Source organism: Dama dama, chromosome 1, assembly GCF_033118175.1.
Source record: "Dama dama isolate Ldn47 chromosome 1, ASM3311817v1, whole genome shotgun sequence".
Classification (NCBI taxonomy): domain Eukaryota; kingdom Metazoa; phylum Chordata; class Mammalia; order Artiodactyla; family Cervidae; genus Dama; species Dama dama.
Window position 1 is genome coordinate 48,854,925 of NC_083681.1, and position 17,128 is coordinate 48,872,052.

Consider the following 17,128-nt stretch of genomic DNA (forward strand, 5'->3'; position numbering starts at 1 on the left):
TGAGGACAAAGACAGAATATTGTTTTATTCCAATCCACCCTGTCTCTTACTTTCTTCCAGAAGGAATCCTTCATTATTTTTTTTTTTAAATTTTGCTTCTGGTGTTTTATTTTGGCTACACTTTTAAGTAATAAGATTTTACTAAAAAGACTGTGTATTGATTTCATATTTTTTCAGATAACATCAGTCATATTAGCTCCCTTACATTCTTTTCTATATCTAAATGTAGTTACCTCACTATTTTGTTTCTGCTTCCAAATTTAAACAAAACTCTTAAATATAACTGTATCCAAACAATCATATATAATCTCTTTCTATTCATCTTTGGAGGATAAACAAATAAATATTAACACCATTTCCTCCAATTGTGCCATGTTTAAGATGTTTATTGAAATGTGGATATTTATTATTTCCTAATATATTATATGAGGAGGGCATGGCAACCTACTCCAATATTCTTGTCTGGAGAATCCCCAAGGGCAGAGGAGGCTGGCAGGCTGTGGTCCATGGGGTTGCAGAGTCAGACATGGCTGAGCAACTAAGCACAAACAGCATGATGTATTATACACGTGCTTTGGAATACAGATACTTCAAATTTTATTCAAGAAATTATTTATTAATGTTTGCAACGATTCTAGCACCAATTTAAAAGTAATTGCAATACTCATCCTCATGATTTTATCACTCTCTCATATTTTGAAAAATCAACATATCATTTTAAAAGAACATGTCAAACAACCTAGAAATTAATTGTGAAAATGAACTTGGAGTATTTATTAAAATAGCTTGAGATTTATGTGGCTTATTGAATATCTTATTCTTTATTTCTGCAGGTCTAATTAACAGGAAAAAATTTCCAGGTTTCTAGATGGTTGAATATTTTTTTTTTGGTGGCCATACTGCATGGCATGTGAGATCTTAATTCTTCCACCAGAGACAATATACACCCCTTGCAGTGGACGCATAGAATCATAACCACTGGACCTCCAGGGGAGTCCCCAGATGCCTGAATATTTATAGGTGTGACATAGATGTGGGGAAAGTGCAAAAACTTCTTTCAGAGTCATCTTAGCCAAAGTATATAGATTCAACATAAGTGGATAAATTAAGAAACAGAATCCAACAATGAAATTTTTCTAAGCATTGGGATAAAAATAGAAAATAGTATTATTAATTTTCATTGTCACTTAATCAATGACTGAAGCTTTCTAGACTGAAATAATTTTAGTAGATCTTACATTTTAGTAGCAGCTATTCATTGTCCTCACTCTGAGTATTTAGATGGAGTTGGAAACATTCTAAGGATCAATTCCTTGATGTAAAGATGGCTAGAATTAACACTGCTCCATAAGAGTTAGATGCATTACATTCTATCTTAAAAATCTCTGTTTTTCTCCCAGTAGAAACATTTAGAAACTGATTTGGGCTGTGTCCTCAAAAATATCTTTATGGAGCTTATAAACACTAGCTGGTTCCAGCCACCCACTCTCCTTTTAACAGGCATTCTGGACTGGAAGCTGTGCAAATATGGATTTCTACCCCACTGTGTGTCATTTACCTAATTGCCCTCTTAGGTAACAGCACTATACTCTTCATCATCAAAACCACCTCCAGCCTTCATGAGCCTCAGTACATCTTCCTTCTTTATCAACTCTGCCTACAGTACTCAGTGTCTTCCTCCTGAATCACAGAGAGATTGAGTTCCACTCCTGCCGAATGCAAATGTTCTTTATCCACACCTTCTCCTCCATGGAGTCAGCCATCCTGCTGGTGATGGTCTTTGACAGATTTGTAGCTATTCACAACCCACTGCACTACACAGTAATCTAAACCCATTCTCGGATTATGGGGATGGGGCTTACAGCCATGATTTAGGGGTGTGGTGTTGATGGTACCTTTGCCAATTTTATTCAAGCTATTGCCCTTCTGCAAGGATGTCATTATATCACATAGTCATTGCTACCACCCTGATGTTATGAAGCTGGCTTGTGGCCCTATCACAGTCAACATCATTTATGGGTTGTCCCTTGTCCTGTGCTCCTTTGGAGTTGACTCTATGTTCATTGTCATTTCATACATCCTAATTTTGAAAACAGTGCTGGGTATTGCCTCCAAAGATGGTCAGCTCAAGACACTTAATACCTGTGTTTCCCACATTTCACTGTCTGCATCTTTTATGTGCCACTCATTGTGTTGGCTGTAATTCATAGGTTTGGGACATTCACATCTCCTCTTCTTCATGTCACCATGGCCAACCTCTTCCTCTTCCTAACTCCTGTTCTCAACCCCTTGGTTTATAGTCTAAAAACCAAACAGATAAGGATCACAGTGCATAACGTATTCAAGAGCGGGAAAAATTTGCTCACATAATCAAATATGACTTATATAAAAGGCTAAACTGATACAAATAGAGAGTAGAATGGTGCTTGGCAGTGATGGGGGTGGTGAGGAAATAGGGAAACTTTGGTCAGAGTGCACAAACCTCTAGTTATGAAACGAGTCAATTCTGGGTATCTAATGTATAACATGGTGACTATAGTTAACAATACTGCATTATATACTTGAAAATTGCTTAGAATACATTTTAAGGGTTCCCACCACAAAAAGGAAATAATAATTATGTGACTATGTGAATCACAACAAACTGTAGAAAATTATTAAAGAGATGGGAATACCAGACCACCTGACCTGCCTCCTGAGAAATCTGTTTGTAGGTCAAGAAGCAACGGTTAGAATGAGACATGGGAACAGCTGACTGGTTCCCAAATGGGAAAGGATTGGGAATATACATCAAGGCTGTATATTGTCACCCTCTTATTTAACTTACATGCAAAGTACATGATGAGAAATGCTGGACTGGATGAACCACAAGCTGGAATCAAGATTGCTGGCAGAAATATCAATAACCTCAGATATGCAGATGACACCGTCCTTATGGGAGAAAGCAAAGAAGAACTAAAGAGGCTTTTAATGAATGTGAAAGAGGAGAGTGAAAAAGTTGGCTTAAAACTCAGTATTCAGAAAACTAAGCTCATGGCATCTGGTCCCATCACTTCATGGCAAATAGATGGGGAAACAGTGGAAACAGTGAGACACTTTATTTTGCAGGGCTCCAAAATCACTGCTGATGGTGACTGCAACCATGAAATAAAAAGACACTTGCTCCTTGGAAGAAAAGTTATGACCAACCTAGATGGCATATTGAAAAGCAGAGCTATTACTTTGCCAACAAAGGCCCATCTAGTCAAAGCTATGGTGTTTTCCAGTAGTCATGTATGGATGTGAGAGTTGGACTATAAAGAAAGCAGAGTGTCGAAGAACTGATGTTTTTGAAATGTGGTGTTGGAGAAGACTCTTGAGTGTCCCTTGGACTGCAAGGAGATCCAACCAGTCCATCCTAAAGGAAATCAGTCCTGAATATTCTTTGTAAGGACTGATTATGAAATTGAAACTCCAATACTTTGGCCACCTGATGCGAAGAACTGACTCAATTGAAAAGACCCTGATGCTAGAAAAAATTGAAGGCGGGAGAAGAAGGGGACAGCAGAGAATGAGATGGTTGGATGGCATCACCGACTCAGTGGACATGAGTTTGAGTAAACTCCAGGAGTTGGTGATGGCCAGGGAGGCCTGGCACGCTGCAGTCCATGGGATTGCAGAGTCGGACAGGACTGAACTGAACTGACTGAATTATGTGACACAATGGAGGTATTAACTAACTCTACTCTGTAATAATTTTGCAATATATGTGTATCAAATAACTACATTGTATGCCTTATATTTTCAGAATGTTATATGTCAATTTTAGTTCAATAAAGCAAGGGAAATTTGTTTTGTTTTGTTTTTTTTCAAAAAGAAGAAAAAAATAAGCCTAAACTATAGAATCAAGGGCACAACTAGCAGACAGCAACAGGGTCATAATAAAGTTTATGCTTCTTCATCAACAAAAATGGATATATTCAAACAAATTTTATATAAAATATGTTATAAAATACAGATAAAGTCAATGTCAAAATATGAGGCAGACAAAATATGCCATATTGTTGGAGTGCAAGAAAAAGGGATGATTCCACCTGCACTTTAAAAACTTCAAGTGGCACAGTAATTGTGATATAAGATCCCCATAGAAGAAAATCAATCCCTAGATAAGATTTAGCTCTATCTAAAAGTAATAATGATTTAGATGTAGACATAATCCAGAGATTAAAATGGAGCAAAATTCATGATAAAATAGATTAGAATTGACAGATACTGTGAGGTAAGGGCTCTGGAGAAATTCTTGATGAAATAATTGCTTGCTAGACAAGCAAATATGCCTAATTAAGTGCATGCTAAGTCGCTCAGTTGTGTCTGATTCTGCGACCCTCTGTATTGTAGCTCCCCAGGCTTCTCTGCCCACGGGGTTCTCCAGGCAAGAACACCGGAGTGGGTTGCCATGCCCATCTCCAGGGGATCTTCCCGACCCAGGGATTGAACTCGAGTCTCCTGCATTGCAGGCAGATTCTTTACCAAGAGTCACCAGGAAAGCCCCTAGTTAAGTGATACATATACTATTCTAAGAAACAACTGGATGTCTTTTTGTTTCGTGTCAAGAATACTACTCTTTCCACTCATTCCAGTCATTTACAGGCCAAAAAAGAAGTCAAAGATAACTAAGATATTAAAATGTGAGGTTTTATAAGGATATGCTCAGATTATTACTAAATTCCATTTATTATTATGAGAGGATAAATACTTCAACACCTTGCACACAACCTTGACCAAATACTGAGCTTAGAAGAGCCTGGTTCTTGTTTTCTGTCTTTTTTTAATATTTTTGTATATGCGTTTTATTAGTCATCTTGGATAAAAGTTTTCATTTTAATTGTGCTTGCATATTTCCATTTGAGAAACTGAGAGACCATGTAATACATATTTTTTCTTGTTTGGTTGGTTTTTTGGGTTTATGATGATACAAACCTTTCCTCTGGATTTTTTAATTGAATTTATGAAAAGAATTTTATCTCTTCTCATTCTCCAAATTGCTTTAACACACAAGATTTGGACCTCCATCTGGAATTCAAGGAGCTATAACTCAAGTCTCTAGTGATATACTCTTTTGTTTATATCTCATTTATGGGGAAAGCAGGATCTTTTGTCCCTTCAAAAGCAGACATAAAAACTTATCAACTCCTATCTTCATTTGCTGTTGCACTAGGGGGTCTGTATTAAGGGTTACTTCAAATGTTCACTTAGCTTTTTGAAAATATTGAAAACCATGAATTGTATGCTTTAAAATGATATTATGGACTATGAATTATATATTTATTCTTTAATTAATAAACACATAAGTTTTTGAAGAATGCTTAAAACGGTATATGATTGAAACTATAACAAACTAAACTGTCTACAAAAAGATGGAGGATGATACCAAGTGTGATAATAATTTGTTAGGAGTGGGGAGATTTTCAGTGATTCATACAGTTTTAAATGTTCCAAACTTTTAATAATCCCTCTATGTTTGTTCATATTAGCCCATCTAAAATTTTAGTTATGTTATTTATAATAATTTAAACTATCCATACATTTAAAATCTTAAGTTAAAAGTCTGTGAGCAACCTAGAGTTGTGGGAAGATGTGGGAGGTGCAAGGGAGATTTAAGAGGGAGGGCACATATGTGTACCTGGGGCTGACATGTTGATGCATGGCAGAGGCCAACACCATATTGTGAAGCAATTATCATTCAATTAAAAATAAATAAAGTTATTTTAAAAGTCTGTGAGCCTAGTTTATAAAGATTCTAATACTATCACAGAGTAAAAATTGTCATAAGTAACACCTTTATAGTCCTTAACCTATGTTAGGACATTCTAAAACATGAAACGACTCTGTAATTTTAAAGGTAGGAAAGATTGATCAGTGGAGGCAAAACAGCTCAGACAAAATCTCATTTATGAGTTAAAAAAAAAGGGGGGAATTTAAATGGTCTGTGTCTGGCCTTGTCATAGTTAAGGAAGAGGGAATCACTGAAGCTCATCTGTGTCGTATGGGGAAGGGTGGTTCCTTGCAGTAAGCCACTTCCTAGTCTATAAAGATTAGGGAACTCAAACTTTGCTGAGTGCAAATTAATTATGGGAACCCTTACAGAAATGCAGTTGGAAAACCAAAAGGGGCAGCCTTCATGCTTGATGTCAATACAGACTCTGAACCAAGGACATGCTTTGTGTATCTGGCAGGAAGTGACAGTAATTTATTACTAGCAGGAAGAAGAAATATTTTCTCCTTACCTGGCAATAGCACAGTCAATGAAAGACTGTCACCATTTAGCTGATAAAAAGCAGCTATACTACAAATTCCTGGTTTCCTCCAATGTTACTTTGTTTTTGTTTTTAATACTCCCTCGCCCTGCCCCCAGCTTCCCCTTCTCTGTAAAAGTTTCCTCTCTTATGCTTTATGGGGATTGCATGTTGTTTGCCATAATTTCAAGTGTGTGTGCATGTGCTCAGTCGTGTGTATGTCCAACTATTTGCAACTCCATGGACTGAAGCCCTCCAGGCTCCTCTGTCCATTGAATTTTCCAGGCAATAATACCGGAGCAGGGTGCCATTTCCTACTCCAGGGGGTCGTCCCAACCCAGGGATCAAACACATGTTCTCCTGTGTCTACTACTTTGGCAGGAGGATTCCTTACCACTGAGCCACCTGAGAAGCCCTTGTTCCATGTAACCAAATTGCAATACTTTGCTGCTTTTGAATAAACCTGCTTTGCTGGTAAAATAACTGGTTACTTTATTATTTTAGATTAACAGCTATATTCCATGGTCACTGGGCTCAGATAACATGCATGCATGCTCACTTGTATCTGATTCTTTGTGACCCTATGGACTGTTGCTCGCCAGACTCCTCTGTCTGTGGAACTTTCCAGGCAAGAATACCGGAGTGGGTTGCCATTTTCCAAATATACTATGCTCTTTACATATAGTACTGCATTACTTCTTTAAATACCCATTTTATAGATAACCAAAAAAAGGCACATTTTGTTAAAATAATTTGTTAAAGGACACCAAAGTGCCCAAGTTTAGTGGAGCTTTGACCCCAGGCAGTTTGGCTACAAATCTTGGCTTTTAATTACTGAACTCAGTGACTCTGTCAACTCAGTCAAAAACTTGGACTTATATTTTTAAATATACTACCAATGTTTCATGAACATGGACAATTCATATTCTTTCTTACATTTAGCAAGTTCACAATTTTGTGGGTTTTTAGGTTGTTGCTCAGTCGTGTCTGACCAACCCGATGGACTGCAGCACGCAAGGCTTACCTGTCCTTCACCATCTCCTAGAGCTTGCTTAAACTTATGTCCATTGAGTTGGTGATGCCATCCAACTATCTCATCTTCTTTCATCCCGTTCTCCTCCTACCTTCAGTCTGTGCTCAGATCAGGGGCTGTTCTAAAGACTCAGGTCTTCCTGTCAGATGGCCAAGGTATTGGCGCATCAGCTTCAGCATAAGTCCTTCCAATGAATTTGAAAGATTGATTTCATTGAGGATTCACTGGTTTGATCTCCTTGCAGTCCAAGGGACTCTCAAGAGTCTTCTCTAACACCACAGTTCAAAAGCATCAATTCTTCATCGCTTAGCCTTCTTTACGGTCCAACTCTCACATCCACACATGACTACTGGAAAGACCATAGCTTTGACTATGTGGACATTTGTTAGCAAAGCAATGTCTCTGCTTTTTAATATGTTGTCTAGGTTGGTCATAGCTTTTCTTCCGAGGAGCAAGTGTCTTTTAATTTCATGGTTGCAGTCAACATTTGCAGTGATCTTTGAGCCCAAGAAAATAAAGTATGTCACTGTTTCCATTGTTTCCCCATCTATTTACCATGAAGTGATGGGACTGGATGCCATGATCTTCATTTTGTGAATGTTGAGTTTTAAGCCAGCTTTTTCACTCTCCTCTTTCACTTTCATCAAGAGGCTCTTTAATTCCTCTTCCCTTTCTGCCATAAGGGTGGTGTCATCTGCATATCTGAGATTATTGATATTTCTCCCTGCAATCTTGACTGCAGCTTGTGCTTCATCCAGTGCGGCATTTCACATGGTATACTCTGCATATAAGTTAAAATAAGCAGGGTGACAATATACAACTTTGACATACTCCTCTCCCAATTTGAAACCAGTCTGTTTTTCCATATCTTGTTCTAACTGTTGCTTTTTGACCTGCATACAGGTTTCTTAGGAGGCAGGTAAAGTGGTCTGGTATTCCTATCTCTTGAAGAATTTTCCAGTTTGTTGTGCTCAACACAGAAGAAGGCTTTAGCGTAGTCAAAGAAGCAGGTATTTTTCTGGAATTCTTTTGCTTTTTCTATGATCCAATGGATGTTGGCAGTTTGATCTCTGGTTCCTCTGCCTTTTCTAAATCCAGCTTGGACATATGGAAGCTCTTGGTTCATACACTGTTGAAGCCTAGCTTGGAGAATTTTGAGCATTACTTTGCTAGTGTGTTAGATGAGTACAGTTGTGCAGTAGTTTGAACATCTTTGGCATTGCCTATTTGGGATTGGAATGAAAACTGACCTTTTCCAGTCCTGTGGCCATCACTGAGTTTTCAAAATTTGATGGCATATTGAGTGCAGCACTTTAATAACATAATCTTTTAGAATCTGAAATAACTCAGCTGGAATCCATCACTTCACTAGCTTTATTCATAGCAATGTTTCCTAAGGCCTACTTGACTTCACACCCCGGGATGTTTGGCTCTAGGTGAGTGATCACACCATTGTGATTATAGGGGTAATTAAGATCTTTTTTGTATAATTTCTGTGTATTCTTGCCCCCTCTTCTTTGTATTTTCTGATTCTGTTAGGTCCATACCATTTCTGTCCCTTATTGTGCCTGTCTTAGAATGAAATGTTCCTTTGGTATCTCTAATATTCTTGAAGAGATCTCTAGCCTTTCTCATTCTAATGTTTTCCTCTATTTCTTTGCATTGCTCATTTTACACCAAAGTATAGTTGATAAAAAATGTTGTGATAGTTTTAGATGTACAGCAAAGTGATTCAGTTATACATGTATATGTATCCATTCTTTTAAAAATTCCTTTCCCATTTGGTTATTACATAATATTGAGCAGAGTTCCTTGTACTATACAATAGGTACTTGTTGTTTATCCATTTTAAATATAGCAGTGTGTACATGTTGATGCCAAAATCCCTAACTATACTTTTGCCCTCCTTCCCAACCTACATAACCATAAATCCCTAAGTCAGTTTCTGTTTTGTAAATAAGTTCATTTGTATAATTTCTTTCTAGATTCTGCATTTAGATATGATATTTCACTTTGATTTACTTCACTCAGTGTGACAAACTCTATTTCATTCATTTTAATGGCTGAGTAATATTCCATTTTATATATGTACCACATCTTTATCCATTCCACAGATACTCATATCTATAAATTAGAAATCTATGAGAATCTACAGTTCAGTTTTATTCTAACATTCTATGTGTGTATGGCTGTTAAGAAAAACTCATCATAGCTGAGTTGGTATATTTTTGTCTGTTTGGGGGGATCTTCTTTCAACAATTTTGAATTCTTTAGTCTATCCAAAAGAAAACTAACTAGCATGCTTTAAATTTTTTGTCAAAATTGGTCTGGCTCAGCTTGCATTGTCTCAAAGTTATGACAGTGTTTTTAACGTTGAGTATAATTGAGATTGACATTTTTAAAGATGGTGCTTGAAAAACATATTTCTAACTAAAAATAATACATTCTAATCTCTTATCCTAATACTATTCCATCCAAATAGGCACACACTCACACACACATGCACACACTCAGACACAACACTAAATCTTTTTGTGATCTAGCTACTTCCATTATCTTTTCAAAGGAATGTTTGCACACTGAAACTGTTTTCTCTGTATAAAGAAAATGAAAGAATATTTTTTTCTGGCCTGATTTTTGTTTTCACTTTTAGTTCCTCAACCTTATCCTCTGAGGAATTCTATGGTCTCCTAAGTCATTGTAAGACCTGGACAATCCTCAAGGGATTTGGAAGAGCCAGGTGGCTTTTTAACTAAGCTTTTCCACGTAGAACATATACAGCAGTGCCAAAATACTATAGCATGTGAATAAATGCTCCAACCACTGTTCAGAGTTCAACTTCCTTGTCATAGGTGCCATGGCCACAAATGTGACCTAAGACTTTTCTGACTAAACTTGAAGTATGAAGACCTGAAATCAGTAAGTTGTTACAACTCAGAGGAAGTTCACAGGAAAAGGCTGGTTAAAACTGAAAGGAAAATCGTTCTCATAGTGGCTGAATTTAAGGTCAATGAACCATTAATATTGCTTGTGCCCTTAAATTGCTTCCTCTCATGATTATCATGTTAGACTTTGTTTTTCACGTCTTTCCACATCCTGAAGTACTGCTTTGAAGCTGATATCATTCCTATTTTTTTTAACATCTCCATTTCCACCAGCTCCCATTATTCACTGTTTCCTTCTCTCAAATATTACCTTTCCCAGCGTTAATTCTCTACCATGGAAGGAACTGAGTTAAATCATTTTATTGATACTAAGTTATCTAAATATTAAATGTAACATAAATGGTTTATGATAGTATTATCTACCCTCTATTGTGAAAGGGAGATAGACTCTCACATTCTTTATTGTGTAGGGATATTTGAGGATAACATATAGGATGAGAGTTACTAGGTAGGTTAGTCTTATTGCTTCTTGCACTGGGTCCATGGAGGCCTTCTGCCACATCCAACAACAATAAAGTCCTTCCTGTCTTCCTGACCCAGGTCTAGTTCAGATTAGACCAATGCTCCACAACTCTAAGATGACCTAGAAAAATTGAGATTCTATATCAAAGTGTCTTCTTTGTTTCAGGTTCCCCAAGGGAAATTATACGATACCCTGTATATTTTCTGAAACTTTAGGAGAAAAAGCAAGCCCTCCTATGTGTGTATTGCACAGCATGACAAATGACAGAGCTGTGATTTAACAGTGCAGTTGTTCCTTTGTATTCTACAGTGGGAAGACTTTACAAAACTAGGGCTTTGAAAGGAAGATGTCCTTGCTTTCCAAATCCCCCGCTTTCTTCCTAAGCCCTATCCACCTTCCTTCTTTCTTACAGCTCTCAGCTTCCAACAGTGCCCTCCTTGCTTAACTACTTAGCTTAAAGTCTTACTTTAGTGGCAATGTGATAGGTTCCCTCTGGTTCATTTTACTGAGGAACCAAATGGTGAAGCTGCTAACCAAGATCACAGATCTAATATATTATAGGCGTGGTGGGAGCAGGAGTCTGATTTGGGGATTTCTGATTCCAGAGCTTAAACTCTTAAACCCTGTACCAAATTGTCTTTTTTATCCCTGCTATCTTGCAAAACTGAAAAGTTTTCATTGGCAAAGACCCTGATGCTGGGAAAGATTGAAGGCAAGAGAAGGGGACAACAGAGGATGAGATGGCTGGATGGGAATTTGTGATGGACGGAGAAGCCTTGCGTGCTGCAGTCCATGGGGTCGCAGAGAGTCAGACAAAACAGAGAGACTGAACTGAACTGATTTTACAAAAATCTAGTACTGTTTTTGCTGTAACTTATACTTTATAATTTATATTTTTCCACCACCAGTTTTGCGCTACCCATTAACTCCTAGACACCACCTCTCATACCTGATTCCTGGTGCTCTAGTCTAAAACCACTTTTACCAACAATCTTTCTAACCATCAGCTACAATACTGGGAGTTTCTCAGTTCTTCAGCTTCATTATAGAATATTTTCCTTCAATAACAACTGAAACCCTGTTGGTTTTTGATTCCTAGGAGAGCTGTTATTCAGTTCTCTTTTAATCTTAACTTACTACTATTATTTCATAATAGAAACAGTTGATTACTATTGCTCTTTTTCCTTCTCCAAATTCCTGAAAACTACATCTACTAAGCATTTCTAGCCCTAATTCTCTTGACTAGCCTTTCCATTATAGACTTCACGCATTGCTAATTTTAGTGCTAGCTCTCAGGGCAGGCCTTCCCAAAATATGGCAGAATGGCATATTGATTATTTTGAATTAAAGTTACTTGAGAAACAGCCAATGTAAGAAAACCTTTCTGTCTGCCCCCAAAAGCAGGAAAGTCTCTGATGTGAAAGGTGCCCTTCGCTCACCAAGAGAGGTATTCTATCCCCAGAGATAGGGATTCAGGGTGAGAAGACTATGTTAATAAAACTTTCCACTTCCTTACTAATTTACCATCCCAAGCCCAAACTCTGTTTAGATTCTTCACTAATTAAGCAGTGAAGGCTAAATTTCTTTGCTCTGTCAATTCCTCTCATAGGTACTGTTTCTTTGTTTAAAGTATAAAAGCGACTTCTGGGCATACACACTGAGGAAACCAGATCTGAAAGAGACGCATGCACCCCAATGTTCATCACAGCACTGTTTATAACAGCCAGGACATGGAAGCAACCTAGATGTCCATCAGCAGACGAATGGATAAGGAAGCTGTGGTACATATACACCATGGAATATTACTCAGCCGTTAAAAAGAATTCATTTGAATCAGTTCTAATGAGATGGATGAAACTGGAGCCCATTATACAGAGTGAAGTAAGCCAGAAAGATAAAGACCAATACAGCATACTGACACATGTATATGGAATGTATATGGAATTTAGAAAGATGGTAACGATAACCCTATATGCAAAACAGAAAAAGAGACATAGATGTACAGAACAGACTTTTGGACTCTGTGGGAGAAGGCGAGGGTGGGATGTTTTGAGAAAACAGCATCAAAACATGTATATTATCAAGGGTGAAACAGATCACCAGCCCAGGTTGGATGCATGAGACAAGTGCTCGGGCCTGGTGCACTGGGAAGACCCAGAGGGATGGGGTAGGGAGGGAGGTGGGAGGGGGGATCGGTATGGGGAACACATGTAAATCCATCGCTGATTCATGTCAATGTATGGCAAAAAACCACTACAATATTGTAAAGTAATTAGCCTCCAACTAATAAAAATATATGGGAAAAAAAAACAAAAAATAAATAAAAAGTATAAAAGCTGTCTGCCATGGTCACTTCTTATGTTCCATATCTACTAGACCTCTATACACACTAAATTAATTTTTTTCTTGTTAATCTGACTTGTCACCATTTAATTATTAGAGCAGCCAAAAGAACTCAGAAATCAAGCAGGGAAATTTCCTCTCCTTGACAATAGCTATGACCTCTGTGTGAGTGATGACCCCTTTTCCATAACCAAGTTCTACCTCTGCCCAGTCCAGTCCTTCTAACTCTCAACAAGGAATTAAAGATAATGCTAGAAAATAAATGACTGATAAAATGTTTTTAAAATGGAATTTTTTTTATCGGAACCCTCTCTCTGAAAAAGTTTAGTTCTTGTTATGAACTGTCTAAAATGTACTTTCATGTCATTTTCTAAGCCCAGAAACCAGGCTCAAAATCTTGGTGTAAAATGAGAGACAGGGAACTTCTTCCCTTTTATCTTGTCACTTGAATCCTGTTTGCTTTTGTTGCTTGTTTTGTTTTGCCTCCACTTAAAACTGTCCTTGTCTATGTCTCTCTCTGGTGGATCAAATACAATTGTGTAGGTTCTAACCACTTGACCTCTCAATGTATATAAAAGTAGCCAAAAGGTTTGTAGCAATTCCAAGCTGTCTGTAGCACTGATGATTTTGCATTCTGATACTCAGTGAAATCCTAATTATACCACATCCTCTTTACCCCTGACATTATGGTTTCTAACAAGACTCCATACTACCTATTATATCTTATTTTATTTTCCTTTCTTTTTCAACTCTTCATTTCATTCAGAAGCATATTACTTGTGCCCTGCCCTAATATGTCTTATTCTGATGTCCATACCTTTGCTATCTTTTGCTTATTCATTTTTGTTTTTGTTTATACCTTTGTTCTTATAAGTGAGTCAGCCTGGAATTAGTCAGCCTAGAACAAATGACTTGTTCTAATTAAAATTTTTCATCACCCAAATACGAGTTCATATTTGGTTCTTTCCTTAAATTCTGCTATGACTCTATAACTCCTCATTTAGTACACTGCCATTGTATGCCTACTATCTGTGTATTTATTTTTTATAACTTAACAAGGGTATTATTGAAGGAACAGAGTAGTAAGACAGAAAATTTAGGTTCTAATACTGACTGACTTAAAGTCATGTGACGTTGGGAATTTGTTTACCCCTCTAAGTCTGTTATAGAGGAGGAAATGACAACCCACTCCATAATTCTTGCCTTGAGAATCCCATTGTCAGAGGAGCCTGGTGAGCTTCATGAGGTCACAAAGAGTCGGACATGACTTGAGTGGCTAAGCACACACAGTTTATTAAGAAGATTTTAGTTTTTGCTTTCCTCTGTTTTCATTTTGTTTTGGCTTTGACACAATAAACCTGGCTTCTTCTCTGTTGAAGTCAAGTCATCAAATAAAATAATGTTGGAGGAAAAAATACTGAATAACTTTCTGCAAATAACATAGTGAGAGATCACTTTATATTGTCTTTATTTGTTCCTAGTTTTGAATAGATGCTTCTTCCACCAAGTGTGTCATACTCTGCAAGGAACTTTAGAGAAGGGATCATAAATTGCATATCATTTCTATCACCTAGAGATTCTATCAAATTTTATGGCAAAATTAAGTGCTCAACAAATATCTGTGTTACTCAGGTTTCTATTGTTCTGTCTCTCATTGTACTTATTTGAAAGAGTTTTGGTCACAAACAGTTACCAGTTTATTTCTCTTTTATTGGTTTTGTCTATGTCAATCTTTGTTTATTGTTCCTTTTGTTTACACAATTTGTTTCTCTCTCTCTTTTCAAGCAAGAACTTTCATATCCCAGAAGCAGTCATGAATATTTGTTGTATGATTGGAAAATATTCAAGTATAGAAAAGAAGACAATGAAGTAGATGAAAGCTATGATCTGCATTAAGCATACATATTGAATAATATAGTCCTTTTGAGATTTAGGTAGGATGCATGGTATTTGTGAAATATTATTATGAAGAACAAGCAAGTAGCTTATAAAACATAGGCAACACTAATAAGTTATAGTAAATATAGGTAGTGGCTAAGTGGTAGGTCATGTTAGGACATGTTAAATACAGAATATATGAAATTTATGATAGGAACATACACGTTATTTCTAGATAGAAAAGGGAAAAAAATCAGAAGGTATGATAAAGCCACGCCTAGAACGACAGTTATAAGTACCTAAATCAACCACCCATTAATAACATTGATTGTGGTTTTGCTCTGTTCTCCCATGTTCTCAGCCCAAGAAATATGGGTACAATTTATGCATGTCAAACAGCCTTATTAGTGAAAAATTAAAGCTGTGGCCATGCATACATGATGCTATCATGTGCCTGATAGAGTGAGCATGAGTATTGGCTCCAAGGAGTTTTCGCTTGTGGGGTTCCCTTGCTCAGACCTCACCTTGTCTTTCTAACGCCATCAGCAGAGAGATAGGATATATGGATACTGCATGATCCAGCATTCAGGTACTGCAGGCTTTCCTTCCCATTTGTACAGTGTTTTAAATGTGCTAATGAACCCCTTCTGTACCCTTGTTTCCAATACATTGTTTTGTTTTATTTTATTTTATAAAAGAATTTTTTGATGCATACTATTTTTAAAGTATTTATTGAATTTGTTACAGTATTGCTTCTGTTTTGTTTTTGTTTTGTTTTGTGTCTTGCCACAAGGCATGGGGGATCCCAGCACCTTGACCAGGGACTGAACCTTCACCTTCTGAGTGAGAAGGCAAAGTCTTAATCACTGAACCACCAAGAAAGTCCCCCATTGCATGTTTTAAAGTGACCAAATTAATTATGTGATTTGTGAATCTTCATTTGTTCTGTGAGATCTTTCTGTTTGAAATCCTTTGGTATAGTTCATCTGGCAGTGTTTAGACGCTACCAATGCATCAACAAATATACTCAAAAAACAGTTATGACTGACCTAAAAATACTACATAGGCTTTTTGAATTAAACTAAATTTAACCCTATTCAATTTTCTCTTCATGCAACAGAAATTACCTTCCTCTGCCTCTAAATTCTCTCTTCAACTATGGAATGAAACTGAATTAATTTTACTGCTTGAATTTCCACACATACTCTCTTTTTCCAGGTTTCACCATCATGTCTACGCTCAACAGCACCCACCATCAACCACCCTTCTTCCTCCTGTCAGGAATCCCAGGGCTGGAGGCATCTCATATCTGGATCTCCATGCCATTGAGCATCATGTATGTGACTGCCATCCTGGGAAACAGCATCATCATTCACATAGTACACAAGGCTCCCAGCCTTCATGAGCCTCAATATGTATTCTTGTCCTTGTTAGCCGCCACTGACATAGGCATGTCAGCATTTACACTGCCCACTGTTCTTAAAGTCTTTATTTTCAACCACCGAGAGACTGGGTTCCATGGTTGCCTGGCTCAGATATTCTTCATCCACACCTTCTCTTCCATGGAGTCAGCCATGCTGCTGGCTATGGCTTTTGACCGTTTTATGGCCATATGCAACCCACTACGCTACACCATAGTCCTGACTCCCTCCCGCATTACTCAGATGGGCCTGGCTGCTGTGGCTCGAGGGGCAGCATTGATGATGCCCTTGCCCATTCTGCTCCAACAGCTTCCCTTCTGTAGGAATATTGTTCTATCCTACTCATTCTGCTTCCACCCTGATGTGATGAAGCTGGCATGCGGGTCTATTCGTGTGAACATTATCTATGGGCTGGTCTTGGTACTCTGCTCCTTTGGGGTTGACTCCATCTTTATTGTTCTGTCTTATGCTCTAGTCTTGAAGACGGTTCTGGGAATAGCTTCCAGGGAAGGACGCCTTAAGGTGCTCAGCACTTGTGTCTCCCACATTCACACTGTCTTCATTTTCTACGTCCCACTTATTGCCTTAGCCTTGATCCACAGAATAGGCAGGTACCACTCCCCTCTCCCTCACATCACCTTGTCCAATATTTTCCTTTTTCTCACACCTGTCCTTAACCCATTGGTTTATAGAGTGAAAACAAAACAGATTAGAAGTGCACTAGATAGACTGTTCAAATTTAAGACAAGATAGAACAGAAAAGAAGTATT

At 37.6% G+C, this 17,128-nt stretch overlaps 1 protein-coding gene and 1 pseudogene across 1 annotated transcript; both read left to right on the forward strand.

Moving 5' to 3' along the window:
• The first annotated feature begins 1,448 nt into the window (after window positions 1–1,448).
• LOC133056727 (olfactory receptor 51A4-like) lies at window positions 1,449–2,370 on the forward strand (annotated as a pseudogene).
• Window positions 2,371–16,166: 13,796 nt separating this feature from the next.
• Window positions 16,167–17,111, forward strand: LOC133056780 (olfactory receptor 51I2-like). Its single transcript, XM_061142559.1, has one exon. The coding sequence runs from the start codon at window positions 16,167–16,169 to the stop codon at window positions 17,109–17,111; it is 945 nt and encodes a 314-aa protein (XP_060998542.1).
• The last annotated feature ends 17 nt before the right edge of the window (window positions 17,112–17,128 follow it).

Coding starts and splice junctions, on each gene's coding strand:
- LOC133056780 (XM_061142559.1), top strand. CDS start 16,167: ATGTCTACGCTCAACAGCACCCACCATCAACCACCCTTCTTCCTCCTG.